Source organism: Trachypithecus francoisi, unplaced genomic scaffold, assembly GCF_009764315.1.
Source record: "Trachypithecus francoisi isolate TF-2019V2 unplaced genomic scaffold, Tfra_2.0 Lachesis_group4, whole genome shotgun sequence".
Lineage (NCBI taxonomy): Eukaryota > Metazoa > Chordata > Mammalia > Primates > Cercopithecidae > Trachypithecus > Trachypithecus francoisi.
In genome coordinates, this window is record NW_022681469.1 from 130,245,601 (window position 1) to 130,271,344 (window position 25,744).

Here is a 25,744-nt window from a genome sequence, read left to right on the forward strand (position 1 = left end):
TCTTCAGAGTTTTGGCTGTAATGCTACCTCTTGAGCAAGTGTAGGTAGAGGTAAGCACTTGACAGAAAATTTTAACTCTCTCTTCAAAATGTTATGTTCTTAATTAAGTAACATTTTTTATTTACCTTAATAAGTGGCATGTAAACATTAAGTTAGAAAAGATTAGTTTATATGAAGCTGTATAATCAACATTGTTTGACTTTTTTCCCTCAGATTGTAAAACTGAAAACTCAGTATACTGAAACTCTTGTATACTGTATATAGTCAGTATTAGAAAATGAGTACCTTGGATTTCTGGAATCTCGAATGCCAAAAGAGGTCTCAGTAGATTAATTATACATAGATGATACGTAGGTGATAGCTTTAGTTTTATTTATTTTTCAGGGAAAAACCGTTGAAAATGCCCTTGATTCGTTCTTTTGGTACTAAATTACGCAGCTAATCTTAGAGAACCCTGAGTGATGCCATAAAATATGTTGATGTGACCTGCTTAAGGAAAGTGCATGGGAAAGTGACCATTTGGAATAGATTTGTTAAGAAAAGTTTGAAATTCTTGGACCTGAACTAATTTGTTTTCCATAGATCCCATGAGAATACTTGTAATACCAGATGATAGGATACAGTTGGATCCTGTGAATGGCACTAGTTTACAGTGATGTTTTCTGGATCTTTTCCATATGTCACTGACTTCTTTGTATTTGACCATGTATGGATACACAGAATTTCGTAGGCCAGAGAAGAAAAGAAGCTTTATAAACATTCCTTAAAGTGTATAAAATACAAATCTTCATTTGTCTTAGCAAGTCAGTAAGTTGTTGAACTGATTTTTTTCTAACAGGGAAATATCTTAAAATTTAAGCTGTTAAGTTAAAATATGTAATTGGTATACAGCATATTACTGAAGGTAGAATGAGCAATGAGCTTCGTTTGGTAATAAAGGAACCAGAAATAGTTTGAAGTAAAATTGGGAGATGATTCATGTAGATTAACTATATTGTTGTATCACTTTCTAGTATATAGTACTATATTATTTAAAGGAGTAAGTAGGTAAAGGAGTGGTATGATTACTTTGGATATTTCTGCTTCAGCCACAGTTATCATGAATAAATGATCTGTCTTTATAAAGGAGATGGAGGTGAATTCAAGATATTGAGATGTTAGGTTTGACTGGGTTGTCCTTTGACTAGAAGATCACCAGATAAAATGTAAACCTCTTAAACCAGATGAGATGATACCATTAAAAATGTTTTTTGGCCCAGCACTTTGAGAGGCTGAAATGGGAAGATCGCTTGAACCCAGGAGTGAGGCCGCAGTAAGCTATGATCTGCCATGCACTCCAGCCTGAGCAACAGAGTGAGACCCTGACTAAAAAAAAAAATTGTTTTCCTTTGGTTCCGATGATCTCACACAGATGAATCTGATTGTTTTCTCTGAGTTAGTTTGCCTCCCTCATGTTATTAGGGTAACCTGATAATAGACATGTTATCTTAGTTGTGTGGTATGTAACAGTGATCTCCTAATGATGTGCATCAGTCATTGATACTGAGGATGATCAGAAAATACTACAACTCTTATTGATGTTTACTTTTTAAATCTACAGATAAATGATAATACATATTAATAATATTCAGATTGCCAATAGTATATATTTGGTGGGTAAATATCTTTTGGATCTGCAAAATTTTCACTGATAGTTTATATCAGGATCAAAGCAGTTTAAAGAACATTAAAAGATCAGACTTTGGCATCTCATTTCTCTGAAAGATAAGTCATGCATGTCCACATTTCAGGCTATTTTTTTCAGTTTTAATAAGTTTTATCCCTGATAATAAAATTCTTTTAACAGAAAACTCGATTGCTGTAGACCTCTGCTGTGTATTCGTTAGTCACTAGCCACATGTGGCTATTTAAGTTAATTCAAAGTAAATAAAATTAAATATCAGCTCCTCATTTGCACTAATCAGATTTCAAGGACTAAGTAGCCACATGGACAAGTGGAAGGTGTTGTTCAGTTGCTGCTCACGATAGTTGATACCCCAGAATTTGGAGATGCAGTGTGGATACACAATTCCATCATCTCAGAAAGTGTTACTGGATTGTGTGGCTGCAGACTTTTCTTGCTCAGCAATCTTAGTCTCCACATGTTAGTCTCTTCATGCATCACGTAGCATCTATAATACATGCCAAAATGAAATAGGCTATCTCTATAAGTGTCCCAAACTTTTTGTCTTTTAAATTAGCTTATCAGCGTACTTGGAGCCTCTAGCCTTAATAAGGACTTGATATAAATGTGTATCAGGAGAAAGCCTATCTTTTTCTGGAGGAATTATTCCCTTTTCATTTGAATCCGTGTTTGCTTTATCTTGGGCTCCTGAAAACTGATACTTTGCATTTAACAGCAGCATATGCCCAGGATGAATAATACATCTTCTGATACAGAGCTTGAGGTTACAGAATATCTTAAATTGTTCCAGGAACTGTTGTTATCATTTAAGTCCAATAGTAAGGTTTCACCGTACCAGAATACACTTTTTTTTTTTTTTTTAACTGTCTGGACTTTTGCTGATTACATTGTCCAGAATGTGGAGTATCACATTTGAGAAGAGGATTGGATCCTAACCATAACATAGATACAAGGGTAACTACATTCATGCTGAGAAAGATTAAGGAATGATAGTAAGTTCATTTGAGTGAGTGGTTGGGGCCAAACATGATAGAGAATAGTCCAGGAACACTTTTACTGTAAATGATAGATTAGATGTTCTTCCCTGATTAATTACGTTTGAACTCGGTGAATTACTAAATCACTCAAGCTGCTTATTTGTGTTATTAGATGCATATTTAAGTTTATATAAGCATTACATGTCTTTAGTGGTGATCACTATTTTATCAGTTCCTCTGTCTTTCTTTATACCAAGTATGAGTTATAAACCCAGTATGAATTTGCCAAGAGATTGGCACACTATTTGTATATATGCTTTTCTTTCAAATAATGTGGATTTCCAATGCCCACCGTCATTGATTCTGAATAAAATGTGGGAGTAGGTAGATTCAGTCTTAACAGTTTCCCAGTTGGTTTTGATAAACTCAAACGTCCCTACCGTCACCCCCTGTAGGAAATCACTGGTGTAATGTATGATATTAACATCTGCACCAATTACTCTTATAGGTGGAACAATCTAAAGTTTTAATCAAAGAAGGTGGTGTTCAGTTGCTGCTCACAATAGTTGATACCCCAGGATTTGGAGATGCAGTGGATAATAGTAATTGGTAAGAAGGGTTTGTCCTCACAACTTTGCAATGCATTTGGGGTACTAGGGTGGTTAAACTTTTTCTTCTTAACATTTTAAAACTTCTCATCTTAGCAAAGGTCACCAAACTTCAAGTGACATGACTTGGGTTTGTATACCAACTTTGCCACTTATCTGACAAAGTTGTTTAACTTCTTTGAACCCATTTACTTTTCTATAAAATGGAGATAATACCTATCATAAAATTGTTTTTAAGACATATTATAAAATAACATAGCTAAATAGAAGAACTGTCATTATTGTAAGAAATTTAAAACTGTTTTGCTTTAATTTTATCCATTTGTGTAAATTCTATCTCAATCCTAATTTAAACCTGATATTTAGACCTTCAGTTTTTCTGTAAGTCCTAAGTGAAGAAAACAACTATGAAATTTTAGTCTGAAGTACTTATCTTAGTATTTTATAAATAATACTTTTATTTTTGTTTGAATTCACATTGTTTTTGAGGTAATTTTCTGTCAACTCTTAAAACTCGTAAGTTCATCATGAAGTTTTTTTATTATTTAAAGTAATCTCATTTGAAATTTAAAACTGAATGTAATTGTTTTCATATTATGAAGTGTGTTATTAATACACTTATTAGTGCAAAAATATGCTAATAATTTAGCTGTGTTTCGACAATAAATAGTTTATTTTCTTTCATTTGGAAAGTTTTAAAATAATAAAGATTTATTCAACAAAATTTATATTTTTGAATCTTTATATGGAATAACTTGTCATGCCTTCTACTGGTAAATTCATTTTGCCCATTTGAAAATACTGATTATTGTCCTTTAACAATCATCAGTTAATTCATATGTAGAATTGCAACTTGTTTGTTTATTTGCATTCTATAGCTGGCAGCCTGTTATCGACTACATTGATAGTAAATTTGAGGACTACTTAAATGCAGAATCACGAGTGAACAGACGTCAGATGCCTGATAACAGGGTGCAGTGTTGTTTATACTTCATTGCTCCTTCAGGACATGGGTCAGTACCTTGATACTTCTAATTCCTTTGTTTGTTGTTGCTCACTGTTACCTTTATGTGCATATTTTAGTAATCTTTAAGTTTGTGAAGTACATACAATTATACCCATTATGAAGTACTAAATTTCACGTAGAAATGTCTTAGTTGAAAGCCTTTTTAAATCCTATGTAAGCTAACAGTAATTTTACTCCTTAGTTCTTCATTCATAAGGATTTTCCCTTCTTCATGAAAATAAAGTGTTGCCATCATGGTTTGAGGTCTCAGTGTGGCAAATTTAGCTTTCATGTTAACCACACTGCTACTCATTGAACTACCAATAAAGAGAAGCAGCTATACCAGTTAGACATATTCAGAATAAATCCAAAGATGCTATTTTTATTATAAGTCTCATAAGAGATGGTTATCAAAAACACTTGCATGCCAGTGTTTTCTTGTGCCATTTCTTTCTACAATAAATCTATTTGACTTCTCTTTCACTTTAACTGTCATAGGCATGTTGTTTAGGTATCATATTGTTATTACTAAGCTTTTGTTTATTAGGATTTAAGACCTAAGAATCTAGACTTTAACCTGATCTGCTTGTTCTGTTTGTTATAGTTAGCCTGTACTCCCTTTTTTTGTTCTTTGTACTTGCCCTGTCGTTTTGAGTACATATATGTGTCGTTGACAACTGCAGATTTTTCCAGTTATTCTTCCTCAGTCTTTTCCTTTGGATAAGTAACTCCGCATATATAATTCAGCCACCTGATGATTGTAACTCCACCATCTCTCCACCAAAAGAACTGTAGTAGCATCAGGCTAAATAGCATTAAGTTATCTAACACTCACATTACAGTAGTGTAAACCAATTCCTTCAAGTATACCTTTCTCTTCTATTTTTGGCTTCTTGTTCTCTTTCATTTTTTTAAAGATAGGTCAGTGCCCATTATCACTCTCGATGGATAAGGGAGCCTTAATTACATACTTATATTTCTGCACTGTCAGATTGCAGAGGGGTAAAAATGTTTCTTCTTTTATGTCTAATATTCTTTTACAGTGTTGTCAGTTTACATATTTAAATCACTAAACTGACTCTTTGACTTAAAAGGCTCAAAAAAAAGTAATCTCAAAAATACAATACACCGTATAACCTTTTATGAGTATTTGTGTAGCTACTTGAATTTATATTTTTAAATAATTCTCGTTTAACATGTCAGGGCCTTTTCCTGTAAGCCAGCAGAGTGAATCTTTTTTTTTTTTTTTGAACAGAACAATAAACACCTTTATTACACGGGTGAAGACAAAACGAGGATTTATTTGCCTTTCTGGGCCTTGATTTTCCTAAGATAGAACTCCAACTCTTTGCCCTCTAGCACATAGCCATCTGCTCGGCCACACTGTCCCGGCCTGGAAGCAATGCATGCTGGAAGACAGTAGGTGATCCTTAGCACCATGACAAAGTGGCCCCACCCAAACCTCTCCACCCCCTTAAGAATCTCTGTGGGTTCAGGTATCCTGGGGGTAAGCATGAAGCCAGCTGTCTCCTCAGACACACTTTATCGTCACTTACTGTCAGTAGCAGAACTGGACAAAGTTTTCATCACTGAGACAGAGTGAAATCTTAACCTGCAGTTAAGTCAATAAAATTTGTCAGCTTATAACCAATTTTATTATTTTAGATCTTCTGGACTCTGTCCAAGTTGAGTAATTCTCATGAAATCACATTCCTCCCATCCCCTTGGGGAAAATTTTGTTTCTTAAAATTGCATGGGAAATGAGAGCTTTTTAAAAAGAATACATTTTTATATTCAAATGATATGTAGTGGCTTTGTGCCGTTTCTTGTCACAAGGAGTAAGATGTTTAAAATTGCTATTTCTTATATATAAAAATGTACCTTTGAACAATTTCTCAGTTTATTTTTAGAAATGGAGCAAAGTTTTGCCCATTGGTACATGGTATTGTGGATTAAGTGAAGGAATATGACACGGAATTTTATGTATAGAGTTCCAGATATCCTGCTCACTACAGACTGAAATTCCATGCACTCTTAATAGTTGAATCAGAGCCTTTCCATCTTGTCTGGGTAGTCCCTAGGTTCCCTTTTTAGAGGGATTTGTTTTTAGAGTAATTATAAATTGGTCCAACAGTGTACTTTCAGTGCCTCCTACCTCCCTCTACCAAGTATGAACTGCATGCATGGCTAATTTATGATTTCAGCTATTATTGCCTCATGTGCATTGTTCAGTATTTTGTAATTGTTATTAAAATAAAAAACTGACTTGGAACATGAATTTTAAAATGGTGTTTTATCCTTCTAGCTTTGATTACCACTTTTAGAAAAATTGATGTCATCCAGTGAGTTTTATACAGAAGGATTTTTTTCTCTTATACATACATACAGACATACAAAAAAAATTTGTCGTTTGCCCTGTAGTTGTTTATTATGCTGTAGACTTTGAGGTTAAATAGTCTTTTCTCTTTAGTATGGGCTTATCTTCTAGAAATGATAAAAGATTTTCTACTGCTTAAAAACAAGATTAGAAAACTAAATTTGTTGGTGAAAAGACCAGCCAATATAAAACTAAATGGACAGAGGAAAAAATTCAACCAGAATGTAATACACATGTGAACTAAATGTTTTCTGTTGCTGACATTTTGTAGGCTTCTGAAATTTAATAGGACTTTTACAAGGTTTACTTTTTTCCCTAAAGTTTAATTTTTAAACTGACTGAAATGTTCTTTAACCCTTTGGTTATATTTAAGAAGTTGACTTCCCTAATTTCCTTGTCATGTTTATTTTTAAATATCTTTCTCTCTGAAAGTTGGGATATTATAATAAATATTCAGCAAGCATTGTTTTGTGTTTAAGTATAAAATCTTTTTATGTGGATTTTAATACTTTATATTAAACGCCCTTAAGATTTATTAAAATTTTAGATTAACTGAACTCTGCTTTTTTGTCACTGGATTAATAAGCAGGCTTGTATCTGACATAATAGCTTAATAAGGTAGTGGCAATGTAAATTTGTCATGAGTATAAATTGAAAAACCATAACAATTTAGAAATCTGAGATTGAATATTTCATGGCATTTATATTTAGTGTTTTATGTAATGATTAATGAAAATAAGCAAAACTTAAATTTTTTTAAAAAATGGATAAGTTCAGGCCAGATGCAGTGGCTTACACCTGTAATCCCAGCACTTTGGGGACCAAGGCAGTAGGATTGCTTGAGGCCACAGACTAGGCAACATAGTGAGATCCCATCTCTACAAAAAATTAAAAAATTAGTTGGGGCTGGGCACAGTGACTCACGCCTGTAATCCTAGCACTTTGAGAGGCTGAGGCAGGTGGATCACCTGAGGTCAGGAGTTCAAGACAAGCCTGGCCAACATGGTGAAACCTCGTCTCTACTAAAAATGCAAAAATTAGCCGGGCTTGGTGGTGGATGCCTGTAATCCCAGCTACTTAGGAGGCTGAGGCAGGAGAATTGCTTGAACCCGAGACATGAAGGTTGCAGTGAGCCAAGATTGTGCCACTGTACTCCAGACTGGGCAATAAGAATGAAACTAAAAAACAAACAAACAAACAAAAAATTAGTTGGGCATGGGGGTGCACTCCTGTAGTCCTAGCTACTCAGGAGTCAAAGTGGAAGTGAGGCTCTGGTGAGCTATGACTGCACCACTGCACTCCAGCCTGAGTGACAGAGCAAGACCCTGTCAAAAACATAAATAAAAATGGATAGATTCTTTTAGTTAACACTAGTGAGGCAAGAACACAGTTTACAGATAATAGAAACAGTGTTATTCCATCTACACACTTCTTTCATTGTGTTCCCTATTCTCTGAATGCCAGTGTCAATTTTCAGGGGATTTAAGACAAGGAGAATGAGAATAGGAGGCAGCTATCTTAATTCTCCATGTTTGCTTTCTCCCCCTCACTGTCTCTGTTTTTCTGGCTCTCAGCCTTACTACCACAGTAAAGTATATACAGTAATCTTTGTTAGTAAAAGGACTGGACTATCTTATTAGTCTTAGGGCCCTAATCCCCCCAATTTTAATATATGTTTCTCTTCATTTTAAAATGTCAGTCAATTCAATTATTAGTCAGTATTAGTTTATAAAATTATTAACAGAAAGAGACCTTTATTTCATTTTTCTCATGTTTTTATAAAAGTTAAGGAATACCACTTTAGAATGGTAGTCCTTTGCAAAATATTTCTAGTATCTTCATTTATTCTTGTGAAACATTGATTTTTAGTCCACAGTATATTCTAGATTTGAGGACTTTGGTTTGCATTTAGAATTACTAAAGGACATAAGGAAAATCACAGCAGCTTACTTTTTTTGTCAGCAAATATTTGGGCACCTTCTCAAGTGTTAGATACCCTGCTGGGTGCTGAGGATACAGATGAATTGAGATAAGGCCCTCACTGTAGAGGGTATTTCAGTGAGAAGACAGGAGAAACAAATACCGATGCTCCTCGACTTGGGACAGGGTAACATAAACCCATCGTAAGTTCAAGATACGTTTAATACATCTTGCCTACTAAACATTATAGTGTAGCCTACATTTGGGCAAAATCATCTAACATAAAACCTATTTTGTAATAATGTGTTGAATATCTCATGTAATTTATTGAATACTGTACTGACAGTGAAAAAAACAATGGTTGTATGGTCTCTATGTGTATTGTTTGCACACTATCAGAAAGTTGAAAAATTGTTAAGTGGAACCATAGTGAGGAACCATCTGTATGCAGGCAGGCAGTTACTGTACAGCATATTAAATGTTGTGACCACATAGAAATATGCCTCGTCTTAGGTTAGAGAAGGATTCCCAGTGGAAATTGGATCGTAAGCCAGTGTCCTATAAGGATGAATAGGAATTAGCCAGGCCAAGGAGAAGAAGGATGAGAATGGAGGGTGTTCCAGCCAAGGTAGTAGCCTGCGGCCAGATGTCAAAGTATGGTGCTTTCATGGGATTGTAAGAAATTCAAAAACGCTGGCACATTGGAAGTAGGAGGCAAAAGAAAGGCCAGGCATGCTAAGAGTTGAGGTTAGCTTGGGAGTCTATGTCTTCACAAGCTTTGTAGGCCATTCTAGTTAAGACATCTGGCCTTTAATAAGATTTTTGGTCAGGTCATAACTCAATAAGATTTGGATTTAGAAAGACCACTCTGACTTCAGTATGGATGGTTTGTAGTATAGTTACTCATTCCAAAGGTCTTGGTGGCCTAAAGTAATGGAAATGGAGATATACGTACATACATACATACATACACACACGCACACACACATGTCTATACACATACTATATATATGGGAATAGGATGAGAGGAGGGGAGGAATCCTAGGTTTCACACTTGAGTAATTGGGAAGATTGTAGTGCCATTCACTGAGATAGGAAGCATAGAAGAGGGAAAATGGGGGTTCAGATGAGCTTTTGATTTTTAAGGAGCCCATGGAACACCCGCGTGTCATATCCACTGGGTAAACACAAATCTGGAACTTAACGGTGAGATATGAGCTGTATATGAAGATTTGGAAGTCATTTGACCAATTGAAGATAATTGAAATCTATTGTAGTCATAATAATTGTACTGAATATAGAGTAAGAAGAGAAAGCCTGGTATGAAATTCTAAAGAATGTACCTCTTGAGGGACTAGCTTACTAAGAGGATCCTGAAAAGTATCATAAGGAAGAAGAGCTTGTGAGAGAATAAGTAATGGTAAGCACCATGATAGAAGTATTTAGTCACCTTCTTGAAAGTACGGAGGCAAACTGGAGGCAGCAGCCAGATTGTAATGAATAAAAGGGATGTTGAAGATTATCTTGTGAGCATCTTGTCAGAGAACGATAGTTGGTAGCAAGAAATGAATGTGGAGTTGAAAGAGGCCTACCATTTTTCATTTTTAAAAAATCCTCCAGCCTGGGCAACCTAGCGAGACCTTGTGTCTACAAAAAATACAAAAATTAGTCGGGCATGGTGGTGTGCACCTGTAGTCCCAGCTACTCAGGAGGCTGAGGTGGGAGGATCTCCTGAGCCTGGGAGGTGGGTTGCAGTGAGCTGAGATTACACCACTGCACTCCACCCAGAGCAACAGCGTGAGACCCCGTCTTAAAAAATTAAATAAAAAAATAAAATTTTAAAACCTTGTAAATTTTGAGTAATAAATATAGAGATAATTCTAGGAAATTCTATTAGGAGCCTTTCTGGTTTTTCCAATTCCTCTTTAGGGCCAAAACCCTGTGACCAGGATTCAAGGGCAGGAGTCAAAGCCTTAGCCACTCCAATGCTTCTTGAAGTCCTGTTCTACCTAACTTTTGCTGGCCTAATACATCTTCAGAGTGTTTCTGATAAGTAAGTAAAGTAGTTACATTGTATTTAACTAGCACTGGGGATGTGAAGAATCTTGTTCTCCCAAACTGATGAATTCAGTCATATTAAATACTGTGTATTTCAGACTTAAACCATTGGATATTGAGTTTATGAAGCGTTTGCATGAAAAAGTGAATATCATCCCACTTATTGCCAAAGCAGACACACTCACACCAGAGGAATGCCAACAGTTTAAAAAACAGGTGAGCAGGATGTGGTAACCCAGGTTTCTTATACCATTCTCATAATTTGCAGTTTTTATGATTTTTAGTATAATGTATTGCAATCCATTCCTCTTACTGCTTTACTGTATTGTCATTTATACTGTATTAAAAATAACTCTTGAATCTTCTGCCTTTGTCAGTTTTTAAATATGACTGTTTTAAGTGTTCTTTAATAATACCCCACACAGACAATTTCTCCCCATACTCTTTAGAATTATTCTCTCCTCTCCCCTCCCGTCCCCTCTGCTCCCCTCCGCTCCCCTTCCCTCCCCTCCCCTCTCCTCCCTTCCCCTCTCCTCGAATTATTTTCTTAGAATGAATTCCCAGGAAGAGGATTATTCTTTCAAAGGCTATGATTGTTTTTATGGGTCTTTATCTCCCCACTCCCCATTTTGTCATGGTGCTTTCCCAATAAAACAAATTTGTTTAATAAAGTCTACACCTGGTTCACTGTGACTTTGCCAGCATTGTTATTTTTATTTTGAAAACTTTTTTGGAATGAAGTGGTACCTAATCATTTCTTTGTCTTTTCCTTTTACTTTCCAGAAAGGCTGAACATTTTCAAAACAAAGCTGGTTTTTCCCCCTTTTTGTAAACATCTGTTCAAATCCTTTGTCTTTTGACCAGTAGTACTTGGTATTACCCGTATTTATTGATATGGGTTCTTTTTATTCTGAGCATTTAGTTCTCTCTCGTTTTCACAATATTTTTTCTATTTTCTCTTTTGCTGCTTATATCCCAATTTTGTTTTCAGTGCACTTTATGGGATATTTATAGTTTAAGTTATTGTTCAAACCTATGACCCTAAGATTAAGAGTCTCATGCTGTATAAGCTAGCTGGAAGACCACTAAACTGTTTTTCTAGACTCATGTCTAGTTATCTCAATAATATTGAGTTACACAGTCACACATATTTCTAATTTAATTGTGTCTGGTTCATTATATAATTACATTTTATGAAATATAGGGTCAATTCTGGAACCTTTCTCTATTGCAGTAGTCTTTATTTTTGGCCAGTAGTATATTGTTTAAACCACAGCAACTTTGTATAATGTTTAAAAATAGATTGTAATTATCTCTATTGTCCGTATAGTCCTATTGTAACAAAATATTTTGTTTTTCACCTTTTTCAATATGAATTTCAGAATACCTTGAAACCTGTTATAAAAAGCCTGTTAAAATTTGCTTTGAAGTTCTGCTAAATTCATACTAATTTTCAGAAAGTTTTAGTACATTGTTTTTACTATATCTAATATTTTTCTGTTTTACACTTACCCATTCCTATTTTTATTTTGTAATGTGCTATTTCTAAGTTTCAAATACTATTATATAATGCATTTCTCTTCGTTTATTATGTATTTCGATTTGGATTTTTACTGATAAAAAAGATGAATATGAAGTGACCTCTTCTTTCAAATTGGTCACATTCTGGTGGTTGTACTCAGGTCATTTTAATATACAACCTCTGACTAAAACCACTGCTTTTAGTGCTAGCTACTATTATTTGTTTTTCTCTTCATGATGTATTTGCAATTCCTCGTTTATTCTTTTTTTTTAAATTTAGGTACATACCCTAATTGTAAAAGATATGTGGTCTTACTTTCTTTCAGTGACAATTTTACTTCTGTTTACTTCTGTCTAGTGTAGTAACCATGTAACACAGTTTGGTCAGGGTCCTTTTATAGCTGCTGGGAACCTTTGCCATGAAAATTGCACCCAAATATAAGTATAGGTAGGGAAGATAGGTTTAGGTATATTAGCCATTGGTTTGTTATGGGTTCAAATAAGGATAGGTAGTTGAAAATTATTTGGATGTCTGTATTCTGTTTAGAATTTGGAGTGATTTTGGACATGATAATTTAATTTGACTGATGTTATTAATAAGTTGTCTTCTTTAGTTTTCTTCATTTTCCTTATTAATTCTTGAGCTTCTTAATTTCTAAGGTGTGTTTTCTCCCTGTGTCCTTCCCTAATCTTATACCTGTTGCTCCTCAGTTTGTGTGTATATACATGTACATGCAAGGATTTTTCTGGTGAATGTGCAGGGAGCAATGCTATACTTAGTTTTACCTTACTTTTGCCAGATTCTACTAAAAATTTTAGGTGAGTTTAGCCCTGTTTATTCAACTAAATAAGATACTTGGGAGTTTGTATCTAAAAGAAGAATCTCAGTCATTGTAAATAAATGACCTGAGGTCATTACTGTGGAAATCAATCGGAGAAATCCCTTTCTGGAGTTTTACATCTTTTTTGGAACTCTTTTGATATGATAGCTATATGACTTTAACACTTCTGAAGTAATTGGATTTGGTGTTTATATATCAACTTTACAGTGAAAAAAAAGACTAGCATAGTACTTTAATTTTAGATTACAACTTTGCATCATTAAAAACAGTAAAGGATCTGGAACCAAGGACCCTTATAGGAATCTAAGCAGCATGTAATAAACATAAGACTAACATACGAATTATGTATGATGCTCTTTTGCTGACTACTTCTTCCATTTTAGATAATGAAAGAAATCCAAGAACATAAAATTAAAATATATGAATTTCCAGAAACAGATGATGAAGAAGAAAATAAACTTGTTAAAAAGATAAAGGTAGGTTCATCCCTGTACATACACTAAAGTAATCTGAGGCCTTAAAAACATACTACAGCGTCCGCAGGAAAGATCAAAAGTATCAGTGTTTTAAGTAGTTGGCTTACAAAATGCCTAGGGAGATTTAATTTTGAATTCAACTTTATAGTTAACTTTGAAGATTAGCTAGTATATCTAATAAGGAATTGTATAAACTACTGAGGCGAATAACACAATCCTTATTTCAAATTGTTTTTAATTAAGTGGCTTTCATATTATGTAATTTTTTTCCCTCTTAAAAAACAAGTGATGAGAAAAGAGAGAATTCATTCTGTTATGTTTTAATTGCCAGACAAAAATGTATTTATTTTGTCTCTATAAAAGCCAACCAAAGTTACAGCTAGATAGGAGAAATAAGTTCTAGCGTTCTGTAGCATTGTAGGGTGACTACAGTTAACAATAATGTAGTCTATATTTTCAGATAGCTAGAAGAGAGGATTATGAATGTTCCCAATACAGAAAAATAAGTTTGTGTTGACAAATATGCTAATTACCTTGATTCAATCATTACATATTTGTATACAGGTATCAGAATACCATACTGTACCCCACAAATATGTACAATTATGTTTCAATTAAAAATAATAAAAACCCACCAAAAAGTAACATCAACATGTTTTCTGTATTTTATCTCATGATTTTCTACATAGTTTGGCCCTAAAAATGGTATACCGAATGATGACATCATGTAGGCAAATATCTTGGAATAATGAAATTTTTATACATCGCCAGTGAAGAATTTCTGCAGTTGTGTAAAATAGCTGCTTAGATATTTCCAGGAGCCACAAAATTGTGAAGGGCTATACATGGATTAATACAAATCCAGTCACCAGGATTTGAAGTTCCAAAGTTAGAGCTTAGCAAATAGACTATTACCTGCTTTAAGGTACTGTTGTAGTTGGTTTGTGATCAAGTATGCAGGCTAGTCATTAGCCCACTTTTTTTCCCCCAAATGCCAATGTATTTTTTACCTTTTATCCCCCTAAGTATGGAACAACTTTCTGTAGTGATTTTTAGTAAATAATTTGACCAAGTATGCTTGCTTGAATATTCTTAACATTAAAGAGAAAATATAATTTTATTTATTGTTTACCTTGGTGGTAATACCATGTGATGGCAGTTTACTAAATATTTGTTAAATGGCCTTAAAAACTAATACAGAAACTATCAAAAGTAATTTTTTTTTTTTTTTGGCTAATCTGTTGAGTAATGTAACTTTTTTTATTCCTGAATTTGTGAGGACTACAGAGATGTATTTGAACAAGAATACTTTGTTTTATAGGACCGTTTACCTCTTGCTGTGGTAGGTAGTAATACTATCATTGAAGTTAATGGCAAAAGGGTCAGAGGAAGGCAGTATCCTTGGGGTGTTGCTGAAGGTAAGATTTTCTTTAGTGAATGACTTGCTGTAAGATCTCAAAACTGATTAAAAATTTGTATTTATAGTAAGTAGTACAATATCCATACTGTATTGATATAGTCTAGATTTTCAAGGATAGTGCTGATTTCAGGTTCTTGCAGTCTCATTTTCCTCTTAAATACGCTGATATTTTTCAAACCTGTATCCTACTAAGTCTTAGAATATTCAAAATGTGGATTGCTCGGAAATCTAAAACGTTGGCCGGGTGTGGTGGCTCACACCTATAATCCCAGCACTTTGGGATGCTTGAGGCGAGTGGATCACCTGAGGTCGGGAGTTCGAGGCCAGCCTGACCAACAGAGAGCTACCCCGTCTCTACTAAAAATACAAAAATTAGCCGGACATGGTGGCGCATGCCTGTAATCCCAGCTACTCGGGAGGCTGAGGCAGGAGAATCACTTGAACCCAGGAGACGGAGGTTGCAGTAAACTGAGAACATGCCATTGCACTCCAGCCTGGGCAACAAGAGTGAAACTCCATCTCAAAGGGAAAAAAAAAGAAAGAAAGAAATCTAAAACGTTTTGAGCACTGACATGCTGCTCAAAGGAAGCACTCACTGGAGCATTCTGAGTTTTGGATTTTTGGATTAAGGATGCTCGACCAGTAAGTATAACACAGATATTCCAAAATTCCAAAAAAATTCAAAACACTTCTGGTCCCAAGCATTTAAAATAAGAGATACTCAACTTGCCCCTCCCTGACTGTCCCTCACTGGCATCCCTGTCTCATCATTAAGATTATTTCTGTTTTCTTATTTGAAAACATACCTAAAATTCAGGAGTTCTTTACCTGGGGCCCAAAGTTTGCTCCCAGGGAATCTAATGAACCTCCTGGAATCAAACATTTTGGAGAGAAGGCCAGTCACTTTTATCAGAATGTCAGATGGTCATGGACCCTCAAGAATGATTGAAGAAATTTGTAAGCCCAGTTAAAACTTTCACAATCTTTCCTCAGTGCAAAAGTTGCCCTTTTTGATACCACATATTTAGAGTAAAAAAATTTTCATTAATAAGAGATCCTCTTTACTAGTTTTGTAAGGAGTTTTTTGTTTTGTTTTTTAACCTGCTATCTTAAATTATTAAGGGTTAAGTAAGGAGTTTTAAATACCAATAAAATCTTAGTTATAACACCAAACCTCAGAAGTCCTTCCTCTTGGACTTCACAATAGGTTTATTGTGTTGGTTTAATCTGATATTTAATCTTCTGTATTATAGTAAGCTGAAACCAAAATTGAGACATGATTGTTTTATCTGTTTGTTCCTATTATTTTTGAACTTTGTTTTTTTTTAAGAGACGAGGTCTTGCTATGTTGCCCAACTGGCCTTAAACTCCTGAGCTCAAAGTGATCCTCCCACGTTATGCTCCTCCCACATCATGTCACCATAAGCACACACCATTGCCCCTGGTTTATTTTGAACAGTTCTTTAATTTTTAGGATATTGTTTCAAGTTACTGTCCTTATTGGCAGTTTTCCCATTAGTGACCCCTGTACCTTGTTCCCAGCTCTCTCTGTCATGCCCAGGCAACTTTCAATTCCTGAGCTGAGACTTTAGAACTTACATACTCCTTAAAAATATGCACCAGAGAAACTGATTTGCATCTCTCTTGTAGTTTACCCCTCTACTCCCAAGTAATATTCCTATTTGTGATACATTCTTTAAAAATAAAAGTAAAGAACCTTAAAGTTCTTGGCTCCCTTTTTCATTTTGGTTACCTTAAGATATTTTCTAAAGTGATTCTCCCTTCACTCACCGCACTGAATTTTTAAAATGTATTATAGAATAAGTATATTTTATACCAATAATAAGAAAATACATGATTTCCCCTTTCAGAATTTCAGAGTTGTTTCTGGAGAGCTCATTTGTTAGATTTACATATCTATTTCTGAGGATTAAACTACAATAAGACAATAATAAAGTACACTTCTCTGTCATGCCCTTACATTAGTACTATGTTAGTGTTAAATCTCAAAAAAATTGATCTGTTTGCATTTCCTCTCCTTGTTTTTACGCCCCAAGTTCCTGTGAAATATTTTTTGAAAAGATTAGGTTTAGTGGAAATATAATATATGCGGTCTATTTTTTTCTTACAGTTGAAAATGGTGAACATTGTGATTTTACAATCCTAAGAAATATGTTAATAAGGTAAGTGCAAGCAATGATGGAAATAGCTTAAGATTTTCTTTCCCTAAGTAAGAATTGGACAGATTTGCTTTTTGCCTTCTATAAATGTAGCTAATTTAAATTTCTATATTCAGTCTAGCAATGAAGTAAGCACTACATGTAGATGATTCTTTCTCCAAGGTTTTGAAGTCATGAGCAAGTTATGAAATAATTTGTCTAGGGATACGTAGGAAAATCAGTATCTTTACTTTATCATTATACTTATGTTGAGGTTTATTACTGAAATAACTATGGAAAGTGAATTAGAAGAGGCTCTTTTTTCTTAATGTGAAAAACTTGTGAAAACTATATAAGGGAAGGCTGGTTTTTGAGTCAAAAGCTAGAATTTGAATGTTAAAAGGTGCACATCCTGATAGCTGGTGAGTAGGCCACATTTTATGTACTGGAACACAGTGAACAAAACCAATCTTCCCATCAGGTGAGAAAAAGAAATCCCTAAATTGTGTCTTGCACACCTGCTGAAAGAGAAGGAAAGCCTATGGGAGCAAGACATTGAGGCCATCCTGATTAGAGGACCAGGACTAGTAAAGAGGATCTCTTACTAATGAATTAGAAAAGCAGCAGCAGAGAGGAAATCGTGAAGAAAAAGTGTAATAGGACTAGAGATGTTAGTATACAAGGAACAGAAGGGGCATCAAAATGATCCTCAGTGTTTTCATGTTGAGACACATTCCTTCCTCTCCCTACCACACTCTGCATTTCCCACTTCTGTCTCTTGCCTCTCTACACCTTTACCACATACTCTCTTTAACCTTCGGTTTTAGGTGTCTGTCTTAAGTTGATATCCATTAATTTTCATACCCCTACTTTCCCAAAACAGAAGAATCTCTTTAGCTGTGTAAAGAGAGGTAGTAACATAAATATGGATAATAGTTGGAATCCATGGAATAACAAGGTCATTCTCAAAGTGAGAAGTGAGGGGGAAAATTTAAGAGAGTCAAACTGCTACCTCAAGAAATATAGTAGAGATGAGAGTGAATTTTGAAGTTGAATAAATTGGCATGTAATTGATCTTTATTTTCAGAGGAGCCGGTGTTCTTGGTAGGAACTACATGATAGAGTTGATTCAGCAGTTGGGGTTGCCAGGCCTCACTTAGTGAAGAAGACCAAATGCACGAGAAGGTCATCCTCTGGGTTTTGAGAATACAAAACTTCAGGCTTTATTATGAACTATTCCCGTCCTCTTCCATTCTTATAGTGTGACTTCAAAAGAATATGTATTAATAATATAATCTGCTGTGACAGTATATAAGTAGAGAATGTTTAATAAATACTAATTACCATTGCATTCCTCTTGTTTTTAAATCTTCTATGGTACTTGCCCAGTGCTTGACATGGTGGCATTCTATAACTTTTTCTTATGTATTTTAAAAGTATACAATCAATAATTGCCTACAAAGCTAAAACACTGTAGAGAGGAAAGCTAGGTACTGAGTCAGAGACTACTTTGTTGAGGTGGACTCTCAGTGTGTTGCCCAGGCAGGAATGCAGTGGCACGATCTTTGCTCACTGCAACCTCCACGCAGGTTCAAGCAGTTCTCCTGCTTCAACCTCCCGAGTAGCTGGGATTACAGGCATGCGCCACCACACCTGGCTAATTTTTGTATTTTTAGTAGAGACAGGGTTTCACTATGTTGGCCAGGCTGGTCTCAAACTCCTGACCTCAAGTGAGCCTCCTGCCTTGGCCTCCCACAGTGCTGGGATTACAGATGTGAGCCACCACACCTGCCCGGCCCAGAGGCTACTTTGAATATTCAAAGGTTCACAGGCTGGCAGCTAGTAAGGGGCTTCCCTAGTATAAGCATTACAGAGCAAATTGACCATGCCTGCAGGAAGATTTAATAGAGCAGAGCAGCAAGACTTTTATGCCTAAAAGTTCTAAAGTTATTAAAAATATGTATATTTAATTTAGCTCATGTCTTTAAGACAAAGCCATCTAGTGGATATTTAATAATTACTTGAAGGAAGGAAATACAGTACCAATACCAATATTGCAGATGTCTGTAAATCCCAAATAATTGAAATCTTGCAGGTCAAAGGAATAGTGATTGCTTCTAAGAAAGAGGCAAATTCAAAGAAGTTCTCTTGCTAATTGAGAGAACTGACTTACTTACCAGACAAACCAAGGAAGACGATGGAAAGGAGGAAAATTATAGAGATATTTTCAGGGTGTGGAGATGGATGTTTCAGAAATCAAATGGGGAAAGAAAACAAAAGGAGAACAGAAAGAGTTATGGTATCAGCAATGGGAAATGGAAGAGACAAATTCCTGAAACTGGGGAAAACTGTATTGCAAATTACCAGATTATTTTGAGAATGGAGGAGTGGGTCGAATCATAAAATGAAAAAGCGTATTTAATTAAATGGAAATAAAGACTTTTATAACCTGAAAAAATCAGAATTATGTAGTCGTATAGAAGACTTTAATGATTTTAGTAAAAGGGAAAATTATCTAAAATGTTAGATGACACTAACAAAAATAACTTTAACAGTTAGTAAATTCACCTTACTTTTATTTTACACATTCACACAAACATTTCATGTAAGTATTCTTCCTTAGGACCTTTAAAGATTTTTCAGTGATGCAGTGATGATATATAATATGTAATAACTAAAATCAGACCATATGCAGTGGTTCACACCTGTAATCCCAGCACTTTGGGAGGCCAAGGTAAGAGAATTGCTTGAGCTCAGGAGTTCAAGACTGGCCTGGTGAAACCTCGTCTCTACTAAAAATACAAAAAATAGTCGGGCATGGTGGTGCATACCTGTAGTCCCAGCTACTCAGGAGGCTGAGGTGGGAGGATGGTTTGAGCCTGAAAGGCAGAGATTGTAGTGAGCCGAGATCGTACCACTGCATTCCATCCAGCCTGGGCGACAGAGCGAGACCCTGTATTGAAAGAAAAGAAAAATTACATAAACATTGTTTTATATTGGCATAGGTGTTTGTTACTATTCTCAACTTAAACTGGTAACAAAAATTTATTCCAAAAAGTGTTTATCATATCTCAGTTTCAATCTTGAGTTACGAATTTTGTTAAAATTCCTATCTGCTATCTGCATTGGGGCATAAAAGGTAATGGCATGTTCCTTATAAAGGGGAGCTTACAGGTGAAGAGGTATGATGTCACCTGTGACATATACTTTTACCAAAAATGAATGACAACCAAGGAGAAAATGGTCATGGATGGAATGCTTTGATGTCAAGGCTGGGAAAAAGGTTTCCAAAGTAGTTGAAGTCTTTAACGAGAGATTGACAAATTAGCATGAACTGTTCAGTGTCAACCACCAGATATGCCAGGAGTAGGGAGCTGCCTGACTTTCCTGGAGTGGCAGAGCTTTAGAAGTAACTGTTGTGGCTATAAGAGAACGTGAATTTATTAAGGGACAGAGTCCGGGAGATGAGATTTTTGGAAAAACCAGACTTAGGACTAAGGAGGTGAACTATCAGAGAATTGCATGGAAATGTCAGTACGAAATGAATCAGAGTGATTGGATATCACATTTTATTCACAAAGAGGGAGATTCAAGAAGCCGGATTGTGAAGTAACAGTAAAGGTTTTCTGGATGTAAGGAATGATAAAAACAGTACAACGATATACTTCTTTCTTTCTTTTTTTTCTTTTAAGACGGTGTCTCGCTCGTGTACTCAGGATGGAGTGCAATGCGCAATCTTGGCTCACTGCAACCTCCACCTCCTAGGTTCAAGCTATTCTCCTGCCTCAGCCTCCCAAGTAGCTGGGATTACAGGTGCCCGCCACCACACCTGGCTGATTTTTGTATTTTTAGTAGAGATGGGGTTCCACCATGTTGGCCAGGCTGGTCTCGAACCCCTGAGCTCAGGCAATCCGCCTGCCCCAGCCTCTCAAAGTGTTGGGATTACAGGCGTGAGCCAGTGTGCTCAGCCAACAATACACTTTTTTGTTTGTCTCCCAGAAAGGAGTTTTAGTAAAGTGGTGAAAATGAATGATGGCAGATACAGGTAGTTTGAGATAAAATGGATGATGAGAAGAGGGAGGACTGACAATAGAGTATTGCCACACCATGTATATCCAAGAACACTACATTGGTAAAGGATATCCATAGAGCAGCTAAGGGTATCTTCAGTGTCTTGAATTATGAAATAATGATGACATCATCTCATATGTATTGTAGACTTATATGTATTGATTTTATATATGATAGAAATGCTGTAAGCAAAAATTTGTTTAACCAAAATACATTCACTAGACAGTTTGAAGAAATAGAAAACTACTCTAAAATTTCCTTGTTTGAAAACAACTTGATACGTGATCTGAAATTTATTATTATGTATTAATAAAAACTCATATATTACCTTAGTAATATTGCTAAAAGGCAGTTTCTTTTAGATTTTATAAGCTTCAGTAGTAGCTAATCTTGTCTAGTTTTTAAATAGATAATACAAAGATGAATACTCTTTCATAGAAAGGTCATCCTTCAGTAACTGCTTTGGGGGATTTATGGGTCTTAAAATCTCATTGGAATCTAAATTTGGTGTCAAGTCAGCTTATTTTTTGTTGGTCTACCTTGAGTGTAAATGCAAACAGATGAATGCCACCTTAACAATAGTCTTTTTCATTTTAAATCTGAAATTTTTGTTTTGGTAAAATTTTGAATTTATATTAAAGCTTTTTAAGCTTTTTTTCCCCCTAGCTATTAATAGAAGCAAACTCTTGCTGTTTATTTATGACAGAACACACATGCAGGACTTGAAAGATGTTACTAATAATGTCCACTATGAGAACTACAGAAGCAGAAAACTTGCAGCTGTGACTTATAATGGAGTTGATAACAACAAGAATAAAGGGCAGCTGACTAAGTAAGTATGTATTTTTTTCGCCAAGAAAGGTATTATTTCTGTAGTCAGTAATTTAAATTTCATTTCATTTTCATTAAATTTCTCCTGGCTACTCAGTAGAAAATGTGGGTAGTGTTCTCTATGCACAGCAGCATAAATTTATATTGTTTTGCTTTAATAGTAGAAGCTTTTTTGAATGAACCATTTTGATAGCGTTTTCACTTACAGATTATGTGGAAACAAAGGACAGGCTTTAACAAAAGGAATATTTAGATGAATTTATTCTTGGTTACCTTCTCTATTCCTATTCCAGGGAGTGAATTAGCTGGAGTTTCGTTTTCTTATTTTGGTTGTTAGAGTGGTATAAGTGACTACAAAGTGTGTAACTTTGCCCTGTTGAGCTTATATCTCAAGCTGTGGTGGTTTCATGTTGGGGTCGAAAAAAGAGATGTGTGAGGAAGCTGGTAACCATGTCTGTGTCCTACTTTTTAAAAATCTGTCATTATTGAAGATCATAATTACGTCATATGTCACTTAACAATGGGGATACATTTCTGAGAAATGTGTCATTGGGCTATTTTGTCATTCTGTAAACATCATAGAGTACCTGCACAAACCTAGATGGTAGAGCCTTCTACTCACCTAGGTTATGTGGTACAGCTATTCCTTGTAGGCTGTAAACTTATATAGCATGTTACTGTACTGAATGTTATAGACAGTTGTAACATAATGTTAAGTATTCGTGTATGTAAACATAGAAAAGATGCAGTAAAAATACAGTATAAAAGATTAAAAATGGTATATCTGTATAGGGCACTTGGTTTGAATGGAGTTTGCAGGACTGGAAGTTGCTCTGGATGAGTCAGTGAGTGAGCGGTGAGTGAATGTGAAGGCCTAGGACGCTACTGTACACTACAGTGGACTTTATGAACACTGTACACTTAGGCTATACTAAATTTATTTCTTAAATTTGTCTTCAATAATATTTTTTGCTGTAACTTTTTATTTTATAATAACAAATTTTAGAAAACTTTTTGATTCGTTTGTAGTAACAGTTAGCTTAAAACACAAACACATTGAACAGATGTACAAAAGTATCTTTGTAATCTTTATAAGCTTTTTTCTGTTTTAGAAGTTCTTTCTTTTTTCACTTAAAACTTTTTTTTTTTTTGGTTAAAAACGAAGACATAAACACACATTAGCCTAGGCCTACTCAGGGTCAAGATCATCAAGATGCTACTGGGCAGTAGGAATTTTTTAGTTCCTATGGGCCACCATCATGTATGCCATCCCTTGTTTACTGAAATGTCATTATGCAGTGCATAGCTGTATTGCAAAACCATTTTAAATAATGTGCATTTGTAGCTAGGTGTCATCTACCATTAGAAGATAATCCTGAAGGATCAACTATATAAATAAGAAAGACAAGTTCTCAAAGTAGCTATAGTGTTTTCCATAGTGGTTAACATGCCTCATAGTGGAATAGAAAAATGTTCCTTCTTAAATGTTTAAAATACAATATTCTGTTTGAGGTAAGCCTCAATATGTGAACAAAAGGAAGGCTTTTTATCTCTTTTTAGCAAAATGTGTATTAACTTTGGCATAAAAATGTAAGGATCCATCATAGTGAATATTGTTCATAAAATCCTAATTCACTTTAAACTCATTATCATTAATGATGAACTTTTTAACTCATTAAAAGAAACATACATAAAGCTACTGATAATTTTGTATGTTAAAAGAAAATACTACTAGTACATATTTTTTGTTAAATATATGTACTTATTCAATATGTTTTTTAAAATATTTGTTATGTTGTAGATATAAGGAATTATTTATTTGTTCCCATGTCTCAAATATAAGGCTTTTTAAAGTAGTGCAGTATCATTAAGATGATTACAGTATCATTAAGTATTTTTCTGCATATACAAAATTCTACTGTGTGAATACGTGAGTTAAACTATATCCCAGGTGAAAGCATAAATAGTAGAATTCTACTGGAAATGTATCTCTTAAAGAGAGGAATCATGACCATACTTTGCCTATGCATATAAAAAAAAGAAATGTTTGCATTGCTAAAAAGCAAATTGCCCCAGGAGCAAGCATAATATTTTATGCTAATAATAATAAATAGGAAAATAAACATTTTACAAGATCAAGCCAAATGGGGTATGGCTGTAACTGGAATAGATACTCGATATGATTTGATAAATTAGATTGTTACTACTTCATTGAATAACACATACTGAACCTGAAAGAAATCACTTAGAAGTTTTATCTATTGGTTGTATCTTGCATTGTCTTGAAAATGTTAGCAATTTCAAAAAATATTTTTGTTAAATTTTTGTTTAAAAATCATTAACAACTTATGGTGCTTTAGCTGATGTAAGGTGCTTTTCCTCATAGGTCAGTACATATCCCTGAATAACTGAAAAGAAAGACTAATGTTTAAATAAATGAAGTAAGCAGGTGTGAGTTTAGGCTTATTTTAATGTTCTTTTTGTATTGCTCTCATGCGACTCTCCATAGCAATATATTCTTTGACAGTGGTTGTGGGGAGGAGTTGAGAGTTACAAGAATTTTGGAATGGAAGGTGAACCTATTGAAAATTTATAGTTAAATTGATCTTTGGCAATGTATGTTTCACAAAGTGCTAATCACACTTTGGTTTTAGAATATAAGCTAAACTTTTTAAAGATGTTAGACATTGAATAGTAAAATACATTCATGTGCCACATAATGATGTTTCAGTCAATGACTGACTGCATATATGACAAGATCCCATAATATTGTGTGTCTGTACCATAGAGCCTAAGTGTGTAGTAGGTTACACTGTCTAGGGTTATGTAAGTACACTCTGTGTTGTTGACGCAGTGACAAATGAATTTCTCAGAATGTATCCCCATTATTAAGCAGTGCATAACTGTAGATCAGTTTATCTTATATTTAATTTTCTGAGATAGTTTTGGGCAAACTGTAGCGTCTGTTGAAACATGAAATAAAAATTAAAAATATATGTGTAGTTGTCTGAAAATGTGCCTTTCTATTATGTCAATAGCCCTAGAACAGTTCTGTTTTAGAGGGACTTAAAACAAGAATTAGATTGTGTGGTTTCAATCTGAAGAACAGCTGAACTTGTCCAGTCAGCTGTAATTTGTCTCAAGGTTAGATCTGGAGAAGTGGATGCTGTTCTTAGCAGCTATCCAGTAATTACAACTGTTTCTGACAAAGAAAGTATGGAGCCATCCAAGTACTTACATCCTTAGAGAATGCATCTTGCATCCCTGTATGGAGGGTGATGTGTGGTTGAAAGCCACAGAAAGACTAACCTCTCAAATCAAAGAAAATTCAGCAAGGGTTTATAAAGGAAAGGGGAGAAGAGTTGGTCATATCTAGATTGCTGATCTGTTAAAGGAGGTGATCCCCAGTAAGAGGAGGGCCATCTTTTTTTTTTTTTTTTTTTTTTTTTGCTAAACTTCCTTCTTGAAGTTTTATCTGCCTCCTTTTTCCTTGATCTTCCTTGTACCCCTTTACTTAAAATCACATTTTATTGGTAACTCTTTTTCAGAACTGATGTCTGTCATTGGTACCAATTGTGACAGTAGATACCGTGCTCCAAGTTGGGGCACACCCTAGTCTCTCTTTGCCTTATGTTTATTTTTCTGTTCTCTATAGCCTTCTCCATCAGTCATTTTGGGAAAACTTTATAAGTAAATGACTGAAAATATAGGTTTCAAAGGCAGATTCTCAGAATTCTTGATACATGACAGAGTTTTCATTGATCTAAATAGAAATAAAGACAATTTACTGAAAA

At 34.8% G+C, this 25,744-nt stretch overlaps 1 protein-coding gene and 1 non-coding gene across 9 annotated transcripts in view; one reads left to right on the forward strand and one right to left on the reverse strand.

Annotated features, from left to right (window-relative positions):
• Positions 1-25,744, forward strand: part of SEPTIN7 (septin 7) — a 105,239-nt gene that overhangs the window by 68,608 nt on the left and 10,887 nt on the right. For all 8 annotated transcript variants that reach the window (XM_033193562.1, XM_033193563.1, XM_033193565.1 and 5 more), the window contains 7 exons: positions 3,170-3,270; positions 4,148-4,282; positions 10,729-10,846; positions 13,377-13,469; positions 14,791-14,887; positions 17,021-17,072; positions 21,826-21,951. In XM_033193562.1, the coding sequence (XP_033049453.1) occupies positions 3,170-3,270; positions 4,148-4,282; positions 10,729-10,846; positions 13,377-13,469; positions 14,791-14,887; positions 17,021-17,072; positions 21,826-21,951 (722 nt within the window). The remainder of the gene's footprint in view (positions 1-3,169; positions 3,271-4,147; positions 4,283-10,728; positions 10,847-13,376; positions 13,470-14,790; positions 14,888-17,020; positions 17,073-21,825; positions 21,952-25,744) is intronic.
• On the reverse strand, positions 5,802-5,870 carry LOC117073855. Its single transcript, XR_004433405.1, has one exon. It is a non-coding gene; the product is annotated as a small nucleolar RNA SNORD38 (small nucleolar RNA).